The 21,631-nt window shown below is 40.4% G+C and overlaps 1 protein-coding gene across 1 annotated transcript in view; it reads right to left on the reverse strand.

Moving 5' to 3' along the window:
• The window catches only part of LOC142198520 (putative cation-transporting ATPase 13A4), a 102,522-nt gene extending 92,998 nt beyond the window's left edge, over positions 1-9,524 (reverse strand). The window contains exon 1 of the mRNA XM_075269552.1: positions 9,411-9,524. Within this exon, the coding sequence (XP_075125653.1) occupies positions 9,411-9,470 (60 nt within the window). The 5' untranslated portion in view covers positions 9,471-9,524. The remainder of the gene's footprint in view (positions 1-9,410) is intronic.
• Between the last annotated feature and the right edge of the window lie 12,107 nt (positions 9,525-21,631).

A 21,631-nucleotide genomic window follows, 5' to 3' on the forward strand; every position in this document is an offset into this window, starting at 1 on the left:
TATTACAAAGGACGGTGTGCGTTCTGACCGCTGGCAGGACCGCCGCTCACATTCAGCGGTCCTGCCGGTGGTCAGAACGCACACCGTCCTTTATAATAGCAGATGTTAATTGTACTTATACTCACCTCTTCTGGGTTTCTGACAGTCCTCAGCATCCTCTCTGGGGCTCTTCCAGTGAGTTAAGACAAGGTGACTATATGTATTTGTGATTTTTAAATACTTCCCCTGGGCCTCTACTTACTATATCTGGGATCTGAGGAGACCCCAGAGTATAATAATAGCACTGAAGCGGAAGGCCGAACCTCTTGAATATTTGTCAAATTTTGTGAGGGTCACCTGATGCTGCTCTAGGGGGTTTCTTTTATACGGTGTGGGGCCACTGTGAGGAGCATATGATACTGTGTGAGGGACACTGTGGAGCATGCAGCTCCCAGTATTGTTTACATGCCGAGCACTGCCCTGCTCACTCACTGTAGTCTTGATAACTGCAGTTGTGGACATTAAAGCTGTATTCCTTTGAAGTATGTGAGCAGCAGCACCTATAACCATCACTATCAAGAATATGGTATAGGAAGGGAGTAGGAGATCCCAATACTTCCCTCTCGAGGTACCTGTACTTCCATAAGAGTTAGAGACACATGCGCCATTTTGACAGAAACACAGTATGTGCTCTTTTTGTATTTTCACTTTTTAAATGTGGTTATTTAATATTTTTTTGTTCCAGCTCTTCAAATTATACCTCTGATTTTACTGATGTCAATTCAGAGTAATTATTATTAGAGATGAGCGAGTACTATTCGAAAGGGTAGTTTCGAATAGCACGGTCCCATAGGAATGAATGGGAGCGGCTGGCTTGCAGGGGGTTAAGCGGCAGAACGCCGGCCCCAGCTGCGTGCCGGCTGCGTCCATTCATTCCTATGGGAGCGTGCTATTCGAAACTACCGTTCCTAATAGTACTCGCTCATCTCTAATTATTATTAATATAGAACATTGTAAATTACTTTCTCCCTCAGTTGTTTAGTGGCTCATGTAATGACTACAGCTCTACTGTGACAATTTTAATAGCTCTTAATATTGTGCTATTATCTTCTTAAGTATATAGCTTACGGTTGTTTTCTTATACGTATTGTACTTGAGTGAATTGGATTACTGGGTTTTCTAACTTCTTTTACAATGCACAGTGCAGAAGTAGATTATCATAGAAAGTAGTATTGTGTTAGAAAGTGCACTTTTTTAACAGTTTTTGTTGTAGCATTAAGATGGTCGACACTGGAGACTGAGTCACAAAACATGTTAATGCCTTGTCCATTGCACTAACGCAGAGAAAAAAAAATATGGTGTAGATAATTTGTTGACATTGGATATCTTTCTTTCAGTGTCTATAAATCTGAATAATTCTATAGAATTAAAGAGGTTGTCCAGTTTCAGCAAATAAATGTATAATAAAAAGTTCTACAATTGTCCAATATACTTTCTGTATTGATTCCTCACAGTTTTTCTAGATCTCTGCTTGCTGTCATTTATTGTTTATGTCCAGTTGATAAAAATCAGTCCATGGTCATGGACCGTCCAGGCATCTCTGATAATACGTGGCTGCAGATGGTGAGATACACCCTTTGCTCCTGATAATATGTGACTGTAGCTTGCGAGACAAACCCTACACCTCTGATAATATGTGACTGCAGTTGGTTAGGCAGACCTTGTGCCTCTGATACTATGTGACTGCAGTTAGGATCCATTCCAACGGAGTAACGCAGCGCTCATTCTGACATGTATACACGTGTCAGAGTGAGGCGCTTCAAAACAGACCCCATTGACTTCGATGGGTGCCGGCTTACGTGCGCTACACATTGAAATCAATGGGTTAAAAGGCCTCTGGGTTAAAAGGATCTGATTTGAAGCGCCTCACTCTAACACGTGTTTACGTGTCAGAATGAGCAGCGCGTTACTCCGTGGGAATGGAGCCTTAGTGAGACCTACCCTATGCTTCTGATAGTAATTGACTGCAGCTGGGAAGACAGACCCTTCACCTGTAGTCAGGCTTGGACTGACCCACAGGTGAACACATGAATCTCCAGTGCGCCACTCAGTCAGGTGGACCAAAAGCTCACCCTGGCATGGCACAGTACATTCACTGTTCTTGATACAGATACTCATTGTATACCATCTCCTCCAAATAACTTACTGGGTAGATTATTAAAGAAATTGCCCAGTATTTTTCATATATTGTAGACACAATGGGTAAATGGGCCCTATCTTCTCAATCACACTGCAGGGGCCCTAGTTAAAACAGGCATAGCTCTTGGTTAAATCCTAGTTACTGAGAATCATCTAGTGGCAGATAGGGTTGAGCGATCGTGTTGGAAAAGATCGGATTCCGATCGGCGATCGAGAAAATTTCACGATTGCGATCGGAATTTTGAACACGATCTTTTTAGGTGGGATTGAGATCGGTGATTATTTCCCACAATGCTTTGCTACTGGCCAAAGGCATGAATGGAAGCAGCCGACACACAGCCTTAACCCCCCTGCGCGCCGGCTGCGTCAATTCATTCTAATGGGAGACTAGCCAACATCTCTAGTAGCTACTTACCTGCAGAGATGGCTGGTCCGGTGCCCGATGTTCTCGGTCTTCTTCGCCTCGCTACCCCCGCCTCCCAGGCTAGTGTTAAAGAGCTAGGAAGAAGGCGGGGCTTGTGGCTTAGGGGAGTGTGGGCGGGTACAGGGCGGGGAGACGTGGTGTCTCCACTCCCAGTACCCGCCCACACTCTCCTAACTTGGGAGGCAGGGGGTAGCGAGGTGAATAAGAATGAGAACACTGGGCACCGGACCAGCCATCTCTGCAGGTAAGTGGACACCAGGGAGGACTAAGTAGCCAGAGGATTAAAAAAAAATAAATCCTCTGGCTACTTAGTGATTTAAAAAAAAATCACTACACAGCGTGGATTCTAACAATTAAAGCATTCAATTGTTAGATTCTATGCTATATAGTGAATAGGATTGTTTTTAAAATCCAATCTCTGATTAGTAAAAAAAATCCCATTGACTTGCATTGGGATCGGAATTGGGATCAAGATCGGGTTCGAATGAAAAATGATCAGAAATCGGATTTCAAAATCGATCCTGAAAAGTCAAGATCGGCTCAACGCTAGTGGCAGATCAGCAAGAAGGTACAATTCACTAACAATAGCAGTTTCCATACATATGGTAATACAAGTAAATTAGAAGTTGGGCAGGGGGAGAGGGTTTAGTATAGAGGACATGTCCTTTAAAGGGGTTGTCAAGTTTCATACCAATATTGAGAGACACATATTATTATTTGTATAATGAAATGTTAAATATTTCTCCAATAGACTTCTGTATCAACTCCTCACCATTTTCTAGATCTCTGCTTGCTTTCATTCATTCTGTTTGCTTCCAGTGGATAGAAATCAGACCATGGTCATGTGATGGACACACAGGTGCAAGACTCACTATCAGGATGATGTCTGATTACTATGTTGGCACTATGAGCAAGTGTCAGTTGTTTTATGGGAAGCCTATATGTACTATTATGCTATACATAATCCAAGAAACATTACTTGTTTCTTGGACTATGTATTCATCATGCTATTGGTAGATGGTACTATATATTGCTTTACATTTTCTTATTATTACTTAGTCTAGAAAAGTAATTTGTACTCTAATATACTTTAATATGTGACAATGACTTTATGATGCCACAAGATGTATTCATTTCTAATTTGTGTATACTTTGTACTTATAAACATTTGTCTACCGGATGCTCACACTTGCATTGTTATTTCTTTTATCGTTCTCTTGAAAAATAATACTAATAAGATCACTTTGGTGCTTGCTCTATAAGGTTACCGACTATGTATGTTGCTCCCTGACCTTGCTACTTATGAATGCTTGCCTCAACCTGTGCTTGCTAATGAAATTTGGCACAAATGCTGTGTGTCTTGACTTACAATGTTGCCTTATTTATCTAATAATAATCTAGTGAGACCAGATATTGGCTTATTGTAAAACTCTAATGAGGTTAGAGGCATATGAATAACATGAATAAATTAATGATAGCATTATGATATGGCTGCTCAAAGCCATATGGCCCAAAGGCATTAAAGGAACAAATATTAATTCATCTAATTGTAAAGTATTTTATGGCCTAGGTGACATGTCCTAATTTTTAATTATAGATTCCTGCCCATAAAATTTAGGAGAAACCCTGTAGTTATTGGCACACATTAACACTGAGAATCATCTCACATGGAATATTTGTTTAAATATTGTCTTGGCAGGTTATATGATATCCTATGAAAACAGTATTACAGAATCTTACCAGGTAGGTTCTGCAAGTCAGCTTATAGTCATGCATTCATGCAAATATTGCTTTAGGTTCGCTGAGTTATACTAAATTTATTTTAATATTAATCCCTTAAGCCATATTGATCTTCTGATTATGCATTTCGTTGTTTCCCTCTTCACTTTCCAAAAGCTATGACTTTTTAATTTTTTGGTTCACAGAGTCATATAAGGGCTTATTTTTTGCAGGACAAATTATCTTTTATATTAGTACCATTTAATTCTCCATACATACACCGTACTGGGGTGCCGGAAAAATTCAGAATAGAGTGTAATTGGAAAAAAAAAACACAATTGCACAATTTTCTTACAGGCTTCATTTACAGCATTCACTGTTTGGTAAAAGTGACATGTTACCTATATTCTGTGTGTGGGTCCGCATGATCATGGTGATACCAAATGTATGTTTTTTTTAAAGTTTTAAATTCTTTACAGAAATTAAAAAATTTAAAACTTTCTTTCTGTCACCATATTGTGACACCCATAACTTTTTGTTATGTTGAGAATGCTCTGTTAAGCAGGGAGCAGCTGAGTGACTTCCTTCCAGACACTCCTCTCACTTTTCTACATTATGCACACTTCCATTAATGAGTTTTGGAGATTAGGTACCTTGATCGAATTTGACTGAGGCATCTAAAAAGATTAACAGACGCTGTTACAGCAGGTGCCTGTTGTATAACACAGCCAGTACCCGCCAGGTATTGAGATGGCTCAGATGCTGAGCCCTCTCCATACTGCCTTAGCAAAACCATGATGTACCGGTACATCATGAGTTGCTAAGGGGTTAATAAAAATTAAGTTTAGAGACCATGTCATCATCATATTTATTATAGAAAATAATCATGTAATGAATTCTTAATGTTTGGAAGACTATAACATAAGAAACTTTAGTTTTTGAACAAAAACAGGAACTCAAGTACTGGACAGTACTCAGGATCCATAGGATATGGGTCTCAATTCTAGTGACTATTTCTAGAGATGAGCGAGTAGTACTCGATCGAGTAGGTGTTCAATCGAATACTACGGTATTCGAATTACTCGTACTCGATTGAGTACTACTAGCTGTTCGAAGTTAAGATTCGATGCAGAACCAGCGTTGATTGGCAGAATGCTATACATTGCCAATCAACGCTGGTTCTTCTCTTACCTTATTAGAAGTCTTCTCCCTGCGCAGCACTCCCGCATCCTCTTCCGGCTCTGCATTCACTCTGCCAGGCTTATAGTGCGGGCATGCGCAGTTGGCTTTGCCCAGGCCTGATGCCTGGCAGAGTGAATGCAGAGCCGAAAGAGGACGCGGGAACGCTGCACAGGGAGAAGAATCCAGCCTGACCCTTACTCATGGACTTGGTAAGTAGAATTTGATCGAATGTTGCCTACTCCTGAAACGAGCATTTCCCCCCCATAGACTATAATGGGGTTCGAAACCTGTTCGAACAGTTGGCTGCTTGAATTTGTGCTGAACCGATTTGTCCTTCGTTCCTTCGTATCACTTAGAACAATATTTCCCTTTGGGTCTTAATGACCCAATATACATTCTTTTACACTTCTTTGTCACTCATTCTACTCTACATCAGTATATGCTGCCAGTTAGATGTCTCTTAATTGAAAAAATGTTGCCCAAACAGTCAGGATTCCAATGAGGTTTTTTTTTACTTTATAATGGCAAGAACAAACTAATGGAAAATGGGAACTGCTAAAAGCAGTTATGGACATTGGGGAAAACCAATGAAACTCCACATGTGAGTCTTATAGCATCAAAAAGTCATACCTTTTATCACATGGCAGGGGTTGTGCAAAATATTGTGACTTCATGAGGATTTTGCATGGCTCTCACCACTTTTCTACAAAGTGGGTAGAAGCAGGACAAGGATGGGCAGATTCTTTGTGGCTGACATTTATTGTAATTTATAATAGAAAACTGGTGTAAATTATATCTGAAATCTATGAGAGAAGTAGGCTAGGTAATAGCTGGTATAAACTTAGACTACACAGCACCAAAAGATTCACCAAAGTTATCATCGAACTTTAGCAATGGCGAAATAGTAAATCTGGTGCATTGTTTACATTGTCCAACTATTAGACAAAATTAGAAAATCTGCTCCATTGTCTGTTCTTATTTTCATCTATGGGTATTTAATGTTGCTAAAAACTGTCATTAAGGCAAAATTAAATACAGCACATACACCACAAGTTACTGTATTACTAAGGACATTTTTGAGCACCTAGCACAGACATAGTGGAAATGAATTTTTTATTTAAATATGCCCATACACATTAACTATTTGCTGCTGGATCATCTTCTACAGGACAATTGTTACACTGTTTATTAAAGGGGTTATCCAAGACTGAATCACAGTGTCAGTCCCAGGAAAGTGATATATACACAGTAAAACATAACTTTTAATAAATATCTTAAAATCCGGACTGTCAGCTTGCTAACACAAGTCGCCCATCTGCCACGACTAAATTGTTCAAACAACACTATTTCAAAATATGGGTGAGTATATGTCACAATAGGATCAATTTACTATACTCAGTGTTCCACAGACAGATAGAGAGGTTACATACTAGTGCATGCTCAATTTAGATAGAAATAGCTCTATCTGTACCTATGTGTCACATATATTGCTTCACTCTCTCTATATATATATCACCCTCACCCATGCAAGAAGTCTGCCTAGTTACTGACAGGGTTAATTCTAGTGTAGGTCTCACTGACTTATCTAGCCTTCAATGCAAGTACCAGCACTAAGTCAGCTGATGCTCAGCACTTGTGTGTCTAGTAAGCCCTATTCAGCTTAGACCCCACACCCCTGTGAAGGCAGCCCTTTCTATCTGGGTATAGCTATAATCTACAGTATATGATGTGGTAGCATCAGTCATCTTCTTCAGAGTGGCCTGCTAGGTGAGTAGTATACTAGCTAGGGACAGAAAGAGGCTTGACAGGCTGGTTAGATGTTCCAGCTCTGTCCTGGGGAGCCCCTGGACCCAGTGCAGGTGGTGGGTGACAGAAGGATACTGTCCATGGTGAGCTCCATGCTAGAAAACAACTCCCATCCCATGCATGAGACCGTGACAGCACTGGGCAGCATTGTCAGTGACCGACTGCTTCACCCCAAATGTGAGAGAGAACGCTATCGGAGATCCTTTCTCGCAACCGTGTTCAGACTGTCTAATCAACATCAGACTAAGCGAAGATCACTCCGCACAGAGAACAGAATGATCCTGAAGTTTTTCTTTTCTTTTTAGTTGTTATGACTCCTAGTATCTTTTCTATCTGTTATGAGCTTGTATGTGTTCTTTCTTGTAATATATTACTGTATTATCTGTGCTGCTGTAACACACTGAATTTCCCATGATGGCACTATTAAAGGATTATCTTATTTTATCTTATCTTATCTGGAATAGAAGCAGAGTTACTTCCAGCTTATTGGCGTGAGTGCACACACAGATCATATACTGATGACTTATCCTGTAAAGTTTTGGAAATCCCTTTAATGACTCCTTTTAATGAAACAAGACAAATACAAGATGCATTAAAAACAGTAGCTATCTCTGGCAGTTCCCTCTGAAATGAATGGAGCAGCGCAAACATTTCTGACTTACTACTCTATTCATGTATGATGCAGTAAAACTTCTCCAAAAGGCCACCTCTTTTAGACAACCACCCTTAATTTAGACCACCTTTTCAAATCCTTACATAATATATACGGTATGTATTTTGATCCTCTATCTTTAAAGAGTTTTCCTGTCTCAAATTATTTTTCCTACTGATTACCTATCCACAAGATAGGACATCAGCATGTGATCTGTGGGGGTCAGACACCCTGATCACACACAGATCAACTGTTCCAGCAGCCTCCGGGTACCAGAAGCTACTAGTGGATGGTGAGCTGTAGTGCTAAGGTATTAATTGACCATCCGGAATCCATATTGACAGTATCCCTTTAAGATGGTAACAGTTAGCCTGTAAGTTCTGTAGCCTTAAGTTCCTAACACTTGGTAATGTTTCGTGAGAAACGCTGCATATTTACGCATAGCTCTCTTATCAATCTTTCTCACAGAATATTGTTATGAGAACGCTGTACCATATAACTCTGGTTGATGGGAATGCAGGTGTTTACCAGGAGTATTCAACATCCGATGAAGGATTTTCCCAGTGTCAGGTTAACCTCTGAAGAACTGGCCATTCGGAGGGGGGAGGCCTTATACTGGAAAAGTACTGATCTGTTAGTTTGCGTAGCACTGGGTTACGCAAGCATTTGTTTTCAATAAGATATAAGCTGAGAAAGTTTGCTGCGAAGTTAGAAGTCTCTGGACCTGCGTGCTATAGGGGACACCCGTGACGCAGTGTGGATCCCAGGAACTCTCTATCTTCGTTGGCCCGCTTCTCCCAGCTGATGCCGGATAGATGATGCTAATAATTCCTGGTGAAGCTTTAACCTGTATAGAAGTGTAATGTAAGTACTTAATCTTTGTAACTACCATTATACAAAAGTGTACGCAATATCACACTATCTGCCTTTATTTTATATAATCACTGATTCTTCATATAATAAAATTAGTAAAGCATCCGGAGTTGCCTTCTTTAAAGCTGTACCCGACCCCTTAAAATAGTTGGCAAAACATGAGCGCATACAGTTCTGCTCCTATTCAAGTAATCCTAGAAACTTCCAGCACCTGGAGGCTTCTGGAACAGCTGATCTGTGCAGGGTCAGACCTCTACAGATCACATACTAAAGGCCTATCCTTTGGATAGGTAATCATTATTAAAAAATCAATTTTGGACCATAAAACCCCTTTGGACTTCCTATGTAGAAGACCATATTTCACAGTACCTTGGGGTGGTTCACTATAGATATAATACAGTACATCTGTGTAATACATGATTATGAGAGTTACCATCTTACTTATTTCTTTGAAGCCACTTATAACTGATAAACTGGAGACTGGTATTACAATTGGTTAATAGATTGTGCTCCTTTGATGCAGTTTCACACACTTCTTATAAAGGTATTATGTTTTCTTCTTACATATTATCTTACCATTTCATTCTCTTCTCCTGGGTTCAGCAGTGCACATGTGTCAGACTTCTTGGCATCCATTTCTAATGTCTTCTAGATATAGGTACAGTATGTGTGGTTTTCTTGCAGCCTTCAGTGTGAATGTTCTTAGTGCTGAAAGAATACAAGCTAATATTACTTCACCATTAAGAACACACCCTCTTAATTAAATCATCTCCACCTTCATAACCAATAGGTTTCGGTGTTGCATCCAAATTACTGAAGTAATGTAAATAAAGAAATGTTGCTGTGAGGCTAGAATGTGCAGACGTCTTTACAAATACGTATGGCAAATATTTGATCCGGCTATTTTATGCTTAGTGGAAACTTCTTAATTCTTTGAACATGGTAATTTAGAGACAACAACCTACAAAAGTAAATACATTGGTCATTGTAAGATACTAAAACATACTAAAACATAGAACAAGTGAGTGGAATTGCTTAAATAAAAAAAATACTACTGACAACCATAAGTCCACCATTGCTGGATGTATTTTAATAAGTTCTTTGCAGTTGTAAGTCAAAATTAGGAATGTAACATAAACAGAAAAAAAAGTCTAATATAATACGTTTGCACCACTTGAGTATAGATGAGCAAAGCTTGTCCGACTGAACCAGATTCAACCCAAATTTTCAAAAAGTTTCAGGTTTGGCTTGAACCTGAAAGTTTTGAGATTTGTCACCCCCAAAACATTATTATACTCTAGGGTTTTCCCCTTCATATGCTTTTTTTTAATTCTCAGTACATTTAGAAAACAGATGAATCTACTCCCTTGTCACTATCTCTCATATGAAGAGACACAGCAGCAGCATCAAATACATTACAGAGAAGTACTGAGCAATGCCGACATAAATAAAACACGTGAAAAAAACAAACTATCATCAGCAGCATGTCTGTGCATATTTCTGCTTCTTTTGAACCTTTTACAGAAGAGGAAGTATCTTAGCTACTTCTGTCATCTCGCCCTATGACCTGCAGTAGTGACCCTTTCACCTCACACATTCTTCAATCTCTGTCACCTGCTGTCACAATTTACCTTACTAAAATATTTAACCTCTCTCTTCTGGAATTTTCCCATCCTCTTTCAAACATGCTGTCATAACACCGCTATTGAAAAAATCCTCCCTGGACCCGTCCTGTGCTACTAACTATTGACCCGTCTCTAACCTCCCCTTCATCTCCAAAATCTTGGAACGCCTGGTCTATTCTCGTTTATTCTGTTATCTCTCTGCTTGACCCCTTACAATATATCGTTTGCTACAATGGACAATTATCACTTTAGACAACGATACACCTCAGGGTTAAAATGTAATAACATTACTACAATGAGGAAGAAAAAACAAATATAAATATAAAAAAACAAAAAACAATTACTGAATGATCGGAGATATAGAAAGAACAATCAATCTGTTCATTCTATTAAACAAGCATTAGGATTGTACCAAATATGGATCCACATACTGTATATACATATATGAAATGACAATAGAATAGAAAATAAAACAAATGACCTCCAACTCATAGCTATAGATCATTGCCCAAAAAACCATACTCACGACATTAACCAGCAATGTTATATACACTCACCGGCCACTTTATTAGGTACACCATGCTAGTAACGGGTTGGACCCCCTTTTGCCTTCAGAACTGCCTCAATTCTTCGTGGCATAGATTCAACAAGGTGCTGGAAGCATTCCTCAGAGATTTTGGTCCATATTGACATGATGGCATCACACAGTTGCCGCAGATTTGTCGGCTGCACATCCATGATGCGAATGTCCCGTTCCACCGCATCCCAAAGATGCTGTATTGGATTGAGATCTGGTGACTGTGGAGGCCATTGGAGTACAGTGAACTCATTGTCATGTTCAAGAAACCAGTCTGAGATGATTCCAGCTTTATGACATGGCGCATTATCCTGCTGAAAGTAGCCATCAGATGTTGGGTACATTGTGGTCATAAAGGGATGGACATGGTCAGCAACAATACTCAGGTAGGCTTTGGCGTTGCAACGATGCTCAATTGGTACCAAGGGGCCCAAAGAGTGGCAAGAAAATATTCCCCACACCATGACACCACCACCACCAGCCTGAACCGTTGATACAAGGCAGGATGGATCCATGCTTTCATGTTGTTGACGCCAAATTCTGACCCTACCATCCGAATGTCGCAGCAGAAATCGAGACTCATCAGACCAGGCAACGTTTTTCCAATCTTCAATTGTCCAATTTCGATGAGCTTGTGCAAATTGTAGCCTCAGTTTCCTGTTCTTAGCTGAAAGGAGTGGCACCCGGTGTGGTCTTCTGCTGCTGTAGCCCATCTGCCTCAAAGTTCGACGTACTGTGCGTTCAGAGATGCTCTTCTGGCTACCTTGGTTGTAACGGGTGGCTATTTGAGTCACTGTTGCCTTTCTATCAGCTCGAACCAGTCTGGCCATTCTCCTCTGACCTCTGGCATCAACAACGTATTTCCGCCCACAGAACTGCCACTCACTGGATGTTTTTTCTTTTTCGGACCATTCTCTGTAAACCCTAGAGATGGTTGTGCGTGAAAATCCCAGTAGATCAGCAGTTTCTGAAATACTCAGACCAGCCCTTCTGGCACCAACAACCATGCCACGTTCAAAGGCACTCAAATCACCTTTCTTCCCCATACTGATGCTCGGTTTGAACTGCAGGAGATTGTCTTGACCATGTCTACATGCCTAAATGCACTGAGTTGCCGCCATGTGATTGGCTGATTAGAAATTAAGTGTTAACGAGCAGTTGGACAGGTGTACCTAATAAAGTGGCCAGTGAGTGTATGTCTGAAAAATATCAGAAAGCAGAGGGTGGCAAGAGCTAATAAAATTACCTTTCATATCCTACCAGAGACTAAAGAACATTGTTCTCTGGTGAAAGTAAAACCGTCTCAAAATGTCAGATTGTGGCTGTGTTTATATAATGATCAGTCATGTGATCAAAAGATGACTTGATGTACCAGGGAACTGAATGAATCAATCAATCCAGAGCATGGCACGATATAATGGAGTCATGTGACTAGATCAAAGCTCAAATTGGTTCCTGATCTCCATCTACAACACAAGCGACAAAAACAAAATCAAGACACTAACAATGTGCCAACAATGAGAAAAACTGCACCAGAGGTCTAGTGTCACTATTAGTATACCAGTTGAATGTATATAGATATGCAAATTAATACCTATGAAAAGTTCTCAAATACCAAGGATGAAAAAAATAATCATTTCTTTCTTTTTTTTCCCTTTCCCCTACCCCCTCTTTCCCTTTCTTTTCCCTCCCATCATGATCAGGAGGTATCAATAGAAATATAACAAATCTACAGAAACTTTCGCAGGATTGTCACTAACAGTTGAATTCATGAAGTTTAAATTTAACGTGGATGGTATTTCAATTTCTTAGATGTAACCTTTTTAGGTGACATAGACAAGGACATTGTACATACTTCCATGTTTCGTTTAAAAAAAAACATAATAATAATTCAGTCGGCTTTCTAGTGGTATGTAAAACCACTAGAGGATATGAAAGGTTCTCTTTAAATAGGTTGTGGTGGTGGGCGCTGCCGCATTACATCACCCTTTTTCAGTTTGCCAAGGCTGACACTTCGCAATGAGATTCAACAAGATAACTTGTAGAGAGAATATATTAGTAAACTGCTGACGTGTCCATACCTAGTCTTCTGTACACGTTGCAGATACTTCCACATAGGATAAGTGTTCGCTGCTGATCCTATTGATATGCCATTGCAGGAAATCAGCAGAGGATTTTCCTCAACTGCTTCACAACATAAACCACTCAAAATGACCTGCAGTATACAGTGTTGGCAAAAAGTATTGGCACCCCTGCAATTCTGTCAGATAATACTCATGTTCTTCCAGAAAAATGATTGCAATCACAAACTCTTTGGTATTAATATCTTCATTTATTTTGCTTGCAATGAAAAAACACAAAAGAGAATGAAAAAAAAGTCAAATCATTGATTATTTTACACAAAACTCCAAAAATGGGCCGGACAAAAGTATTGGCACCCTCAGCCTAATACTTGGTAGCACAACCTTTAGACAAAATAACTGCGAACAACCACTTCCGCTAACCATCAATGAGTTTCTTACAAGGCTCTGCTGGAATTTTAGACCATTCTTCTTTGGCAAACTGCTCCAGGTCCCTGAGATTTGAAGGGGGCCTTCTCCAAACTGCCATTCTGAGATCTCTCCATAGGTGTTCTATGGGATTCAGGTCTGGACTCATTGCTGGCCACTTTAGAAGTCTCCAGTGCTTTCTCTCAATCCATTTTCTAGTGCTTTTTGAAGTGTGTTTTGGGTCATTGTCCTGCTGGAAGACCCATGACCTCTGAGGGAGACCCAGCTTTCTCACACTAGGCCCTACATTATGCTGCAAAATTTGTTGGTATTCTTCAGACTTCATAATGCCATGCACACGGTCAAGCAGTCCAGTGCCAGAGGCAGCAAAGCAACCCCAAAACATCAGGGAACCTCTGCCATGTTTGACTGTAGGGACCGTGTTCTTTTCTTTGAAGGCCTCTTTTTTTTTCCTGTAAACTCTATGTTGATGCCTTTTCCTACTTTTGTCTCATCTGACCAGAGAACATTCTTCTAAAATGTTTTTGGCTTTCTCAGGTAAGTTTTGGCAAACTCCAGCCTGGCTTTTTTATGTCTCTGGGTAAGAAGTGGGGTCTTCCTGGGTATCCTACCATACCCTTTTCATTTAGACGCCGACGTATAGTACGGGTTGACACTGTTGTACCCTCGGACTGCAGGGCAGCTTGAACTTGTTTGGATGTTAGTCGAGGTTCTTTATCCACCATCCGCACAATCTTGCATTGAAATCTCTCGTCAATTTTTCTTTTCCTTTCACATCTAGGGAGGTTAGCCACAGTGCCATGGGCTTTAAACTTCTTGATGACACTGAGCACGGTAGACACAGGAACATTCAGGTCTTTGGAGATGGACTTGTCGCCTTGAGATTTCTCATGCTTTCTCACAATTTTGCTTCTCAAGTCCTCAGACAGTTCTTTGGTCTTCTTTCTTTTCTCCATGCTCAATGTGGTACACACAAGGACACAGGACAGAGGTTGAGTCAACTTTAATCCATTTCAACTGGCTGCAAGTGTGATTTAGTTATTGCCACCACCTGTTAGGTGCCTCAGGTAAGTAATAGGTGTTATTAATTACACAAATCAGAGAAGCATCACATGATTTTTCAAACAGTGTCAATACTTTTGTCCACCCCCTTTTTTATGTTTGGTGTGGAATTATATCCAATTTGGCTTTTTGACAATTCTTTTTGTGGTTTTCCATTGAAGACAAATTAAATGAAGGTAATAATACCAAAGAATTTGTGATTTTCTAGAAGAAAATGAGTATTATCTGACAGAATTGCAGGGGTGTCAATACTTTTGGACAACACTGTAAGCGGACATGAGGCCGCTGCAAGACAGTCTGCACCTTAGGTCCGATTATGCTGCAAGGTTTGTTTAAATCTCATCTACTTTGCTGCTACTGTACAATACAGCAAATAAGCCGCTGACAGGTCTGTCAAGGCGCTTATGAATAATTGACTTTTTTCATGGCCATCTTCCACCTCCTTCATGTGAACCTAGCCTTTCTCTAAAAGGGCTTTCCTATAACCATATCTATCTGTCCACAGAAGTGGTCATATGTGTTTGATCTGTGGGGGTTCTATGGGTCTTTTGGCGAGGATTTTGGCGCTGAATCAGTGTCAGAATCCACGTGGAAAAAACGTCTCCCCATAGAGTTCTATGGGTTCCGCTAGCTTTATGGTTTCCTTCAGGCACATTCTGTCTGCAAAAACCAACATAACCAATGGGAGGTGGAAAATCCACATGGAATCTGCAAAAACTGCGTTGAAAAACCGCTAGCGATTTTTTTCAAGGTCCATACAGTGTGCTGGAGGAAAAAAAATTCCTAATTCCTGAAGCAAGTGGATATTTTCCTCGCCAAAAAACTCATTATGAATGGACCCTATGACTGCTATCAATCGCAAACACAAGTTCCCATGTTCTCCTGTCTGAATGGATTGGATGGAATGGATTCATGCGCATTGCCATTCCATTCAAAGTTTATTGGACAGATGACAACAGCTGACCTCCACCGGTTCCATACATGTTGCACAGATGAGCAGTGCCTTCACTCACCCACCAAACTATTCAAAAGGAAGAAAACAGGACACCTGTTCTCACGACACAAGAGTTGGACAATTATTTTAATTTATACATTTTGATTTTTAAAAAAAAAAAAAATTTAAAAATTTAGGCAGAGGCCCCAAGTTACAGAAAGGCAGCTTTTTTTTTCATTGTTGCAGATTTTGCTGTGTTTTTATGACACAAACCCAGGAGTGGCTGCAAAAGGAGTGAGAAATATATAGGAAACTCTTATACTTCTACCTTCTGTTCAATCCACTCTTGACATTGGTTCAGAAAACCGCAGCAAAATCTGCAACAAAAAAAAAATGCTTTTCAGCAATGTGAGACCTCGGCTTTAGGCTGAAGCCTCACACTGCAGAAACACAGTGTTTTTGGCTACTGCAAAAAAATAAATAAATAAAAATAAAATAATGTTTTATAGCATCAGCAAAGTGAATGAAATGAAATCAATTTACATCATCCACACATTGTAGAGAAAAAAAGATGTGAAAGATGCTGCAAATTATAAAATGCATGTGCTTAAATTATGGCAGGGTAATTCTAGCCGCACAATCGCGAGCATTTCCACATACGTTTAATAGGGGGAGAAAGTGCAGGGAAAATGCATCAAAAGCTCAATAAAAACACTTTGAAAAAAAAACATTGTGATTCACTGCTACTTTTTCTACATTGTTTTTTAGCTACATCTCGCTGTTGGGTCTAATCCTTTTCATCTCAATATACTGTACATCACACTGTAAGGCGAAAACTGCAGTGACAATGAAACGTTTTTCCCACAGTGCTTTTCACAGGAAAGTCTGCAAGCGTTTCCTCTACAGAACTTTCTGCTTCCATTATACCTATAGGGAAATCGCCAGCGTTTCCGTAGGTATAATTGACATGCTGTGATTTACAAAACCACAACCGTTTTGGAAATCGCAGTGTGTCTGATGCGTGCATTTTTCTGCAATGTGTGGATGGATTTGTAGTATATACCCACACATATACCATACACTATATACCATATATACTCACAGATATACATTCATATATTATATATACTCAGAGACTCATTTATATACTGTAAATAGTCACACTAATACATTGGTATATCATATATGCATTTATATACATTCATATATAATATATAAGTCACACATATACATTTATATACTTACACAAATACTACATATACTCACATATATACAATTGTATACATATACTCACACATATACATTCTTACAGCATTTATACTCACACATACCCGTATACAAACATACAATATATATACCCACGTATATACATTTGTATACATATACATTCTTACAGCATTTATACTCACACATACCTGTATACAAACATACAGTACTCACACAGTATACAAGACACATACTGTAAGCAAATGTACACATATTAATTATACATATTTTACAAAAAATGCACTCACATTTGTCAGAAGTGAAGCTGTGACATTGTAGCAGACTTCTCACCGTCCCCACACACTAAGATCTAATGAATGAGTCCCTGCTTATGAGGAGAAGGGGGAGGGGGGAGAGTTAAGGCAGGACAGACAGGTCTTTATAAGATTGGGAAGCTGTGGCTGCCAATGGTGTCTTCCTGATATTTATTCTCCATAATAGGGAAAGTCTGCCACTAGCAAGGGGCCCCTGTGTATTTTGGGGCCCTGGGCAATTGTCCAGTTTGCCCCTTCCTTCCCAACACCAGCCCTATTGGTGGTAATAACAATTCATTTACTCATGTAATAATCCTTTTTTGAGTTATAGTCAGTGGTATGGTGGCTACATCGACTACCTGCTCCTTCTGAAGTCGGGCGATGTGGCGGCCATACCACAGTTTGTGGAATACATAAATGATAACAACTACAATTTGAAGTTTACATTTAATGTGGAGGGCATTTCAGTTGATTTCTTAGATGTAACCTTTACCGGTAATATAGATAGACAAGGAGATTGTCCATACTTCCATGTTTCATAAAAAAAGAATCAGGGAATACTATTTTGCATGCAGCCAGCCAACATCCTAAACACACCATCGGATCCATTCCTGTGGGTGAACTAACGTATTAAAATGGCTTGTTCAAAAGCCATTATCTATTGTCTATTGTTCAGGTGGAAATTGGAGTTTCGTTTTTTTTGTGTTTCCCTTTGTTTCACATTTTGCATCATTTATTACCCAAACAATTCATTAGTGTGCTCAGTTTCACTCTGTGAGGTGAATTTACTACTTTGAATGGGTTACACCCTCTGTGATTCAGTGTTACTGACAGACTGTGCTAATGGTATATGTTATGCTATGACTAAGGGACTCATTGCCCTGAAACACGTAAGCGAGATTCGTCACCCACAAAACATTATTATACTCTAGGGCAGTGATGGCGAAGCTATGGCATGCATGTCAGAGAGGGCATGCAGAGCCCCCACTGCTGGCACGCGTGCAGCCGCCCGGATCGCTCACTAACGGGGAATTCGGTACAGGATTCCCCATTAGTGAGCGATCGCTGCCTTCAGCTAGTTGTACAAATTCACATCCAGCTCAAAGCTGTCAGTGTAGGCTGTGCGGTACAGAGTGTGACCTCTGCACCGGCGCAGGCATGATGACGTAAGTCATCAATGCCCGTAGTGAACAGAAGAGAGGATGCCCGGCAGCTCTTCAGTCAAGTATATTTGTGTGTGTACTGTCTGGGGAGGAGGCTACTGTGGTCCATTGAATGCTGTGTGAGGAGGGGACTACTGTGGACCATTGAATGCTGTGTGGGAGGGGGACTACTGTGAAGTATACAAGTATAATCCATTGTGGGGGCCACTGCGGGGCAGATTGTACTGTGTGTTGGGGCCACTGCTGGGCAGATTAGAGTGTGTGTGGGGGCCACTGCGGGGTAAATTGTACTGTGTGGGGGCCACTGTGGGGCAGATTGAACTATGTGTGGGGACCAATGCGGGGCAAATTGTACTGTTTGGGGTTCCTTCACTATTTATATCACACAGAATCTGTTTTATAGCAGACATGATATTAGTAAAGGCTGTAATAACATTGCACGGTCACTTCATTATAAAACAGATCCTGTGTGATGTAAATAGTGAACATTAATTGTTTAAAAGTACCAAATACAGAGACCTTTACCTTCAGTACAAGCTCTGTAAAGCCCCAGTCACACGACTGTTTTTTGTGGGTCCATAATTGTCTGCAATTGTGGATCCACAGAGTTTTAAGGTTAACTTGCCATGTTGGCACTTTGCGATAATTTATTAGGTTTTGGGTTGCAGTTTGGGCACTCGGTCTCAAAAAGGTCCGCCATCACTGGTCTAGGGTCTTCCTTTTTTTTTTTTTTTTACCAATTTTCCCCTTTGAATGTTTTCTTTTATTCTCAGTACATTTAGAAAATAGAAGCCTCCACTCCCTTGTCACTATCTCTCATATGCAGAGAAACAGCATCATCATCAAATACATCACAGAGAAGTATTGAGCAATGCTGATATAAATAAAGCACTTGGGAAAACGTATCGGTGCTATCAGCAGCAGCAGCATGTCTGTGCATATCTCTGCTTCTTACTCACTCAGCTCTTCATTCCCCTTTCCTTCTTCATAGACTTCTCATGGTACATGTAATCTGATCACTCTTTAGCATGATGTTTCATCTCATTTCCTAAGATGTATTTATCACCCAAGACTGTGATTGGGCCTTAGTGATGGCCCTGGGGCACATGATGACAACATGATGATCCTGCTTCCTAAACTGGTTACTTCACAGCCACATCCCTTGTCACTGAAGATGGTTAGAGATACCAGACAGACCAAGTTACCTGGCAGTCTATAAAGGGGGGGAAAGCCCGCCCAGTAATGGAGAAATGAGGACAGTCACATGCTCCTTAAGGTAAGAGGAAATGTATAGCAGATTTCTAGCAGTTCTATAGACATTTTCCAACAGGTTTTAACGGTACTGAGCAATATAGATATAAATACAAGTAAACCTGGTAAGATAGAAATGTTACTGAATCTGCTCCAGGATGTCTGTGTTTCCTGCTTCTTATTCACTCCCCCCATAGATTTCTACTTACTGCAATCTGTCTTCAGTGTAGGCAAATCTGGCAGTGAATTGCGCAATTTAGCAGACATGAGATTTACTGATAGAGAAGATGGTAGTATTTTCTCTCATAAGATCGTTGGGAAAGAAAGTTTCATATATTCATCTGAACTGTTCATTTACAAAAATATAGAAATGACAGTCACTCTTTTTTTTTCTTTTTAAACGTAGATTGTGAGCCCCATATAGGGATCACAATGCACATTTTATGTTTTTTTGCATTTAAGTACGTCTTTGTAGAATGCAAACACAAGGAGAGCATACAAACTACTTGCAGATGTTGTCTCTGGCAGGATTTGAACCCAGGACTCCAGGGTTGCAAGGCTGCAGTGCTAACCACCGAGCCATCATGTTGCCCCATGACAGTAACTCTTAAAGTGATGTCTTTAGTTTACAGATCATTACTAGCACGTCTACTTGCAGTGAAGCATTATATTCAGTTAAAAGGTCCTTTGAATAAATTCAGTAATGTTTTAGTTGCCAATAACAATGTTTATTAATGAAGGGCTTTGTGTGACTTTTCTTAGATTATATAATTCTTAACAGTGAATATTCCTTAGGCCCTTTAATTCCAGGTCATTTTTGTTCCTATAAAGACTTGTATGGGGCTTTGCTCTTCAGATGTTCATGTTTTTTTTTTCTAATTTACAGGGGTTGTTTCACTACAGACACTTATCCTCCACCCATAGGATAGGTAATAAATGTCATATTGCTGGAGAGTCCCACTGCTGGATCCCCTGGAGATCAGGAGAATGAGAGCCAGAAGGTTCCTCTGAAAGCGAATGAAACACTGGTGTGGATACATGGCCAGTGTTCATTCATGTAGGGGCAGTGTCAGACTGGGATGTTTAGGGCCCACCAGTGGAATTGTGTCTATGGGACCTCTGCAGATCAGTTGTACCGACATAGTGTGGTTACAGGTAATAACAATGCCATGCTGCTCACACGCCATTCGATGTGCACCACTACACTACCAAAACACACCTCTACACTAGGTATGACATGTATGGCAAGCGAGCAGCATGGCTCCTGGAATTGTTAACACTAACATGGCCCATACCACTATAATACCCACAACTGCAGTTATCAAGAATTTGGTCAGTGAGCAGCACAGCACCCAGCATGGAAACAATACTGGGAGCTGGTAAACCTCTGATCTGTGGGATTCTAACAGTCTAAGATCTAAGAGATCAGTGGGGACTTAACACCCAGAGCCCCTGTTAATGAACTGTTTGAAAGACTGTAGTGCTTTTGCGAGCACCCTCATGCCTTCGCTATTTATATTGCACAGATCTGTTTTATAATGACTATGCAATGCAATTACAACCAGTGATAACATCACTTGTCTGCTATAAAATAGATTGTGTATGGTGTAAATAATGAAGGGAGCTCACACAGGGTAATATCCTTTACTGTAGACCCCACACAGTATATTATGTTCCATGATGGCCCCCACACAGTATAATGCTCCATGATGGACCCCACACCGTATAATGCTTCACAGTAGCCCCCACGCAGTATAATATGCTGCACAGTAGCCTCACATTTTTATAATATGCTATAAAATAGTCCCACACAGTACAATATGTGCCATAGTAGCCCCCACATAGTATAATATGCTACACAATGGCCTCCACACAGTATAAAGTGCTCCACAGTAGCCCCCACTCAGTATAATGTACTCCACAGTGGCCCTCACACAGTCTAATGTGCTCCACAGTGGTGATATGCACACAACTGTTTGTTTCGCTCTGCCATGATTGAACAGCATGGGTGGCACACAGATGTCATCCGTGTGCTGCCCGTCCACCGGCCGTGCTTCTGCGCCCCCATTCATTGGGGTCAGTGAGCTCAGCCCTCAAAATGGACAAAATGGGACCTGTCCTGAGGCTCGCTCATGGCCCCATTCACCAGACCATG

The sequence above is a fragment of the Leptodactylus fuscus genome, chromosome 3 (assembly GCF_031893055.1).
Source record: "Leptodactylus fuscus isolate aLepFus1 chromosome 3, aLepFus1.hap2, whole genome shotgun sequence".
Classification (NCBI taxonomy): Eukaryota; Metazoa; Chordata; class Amphibia; order Anura; family Leptodactylidae; genus Leptodactylus; species Leptodactylus fuscus.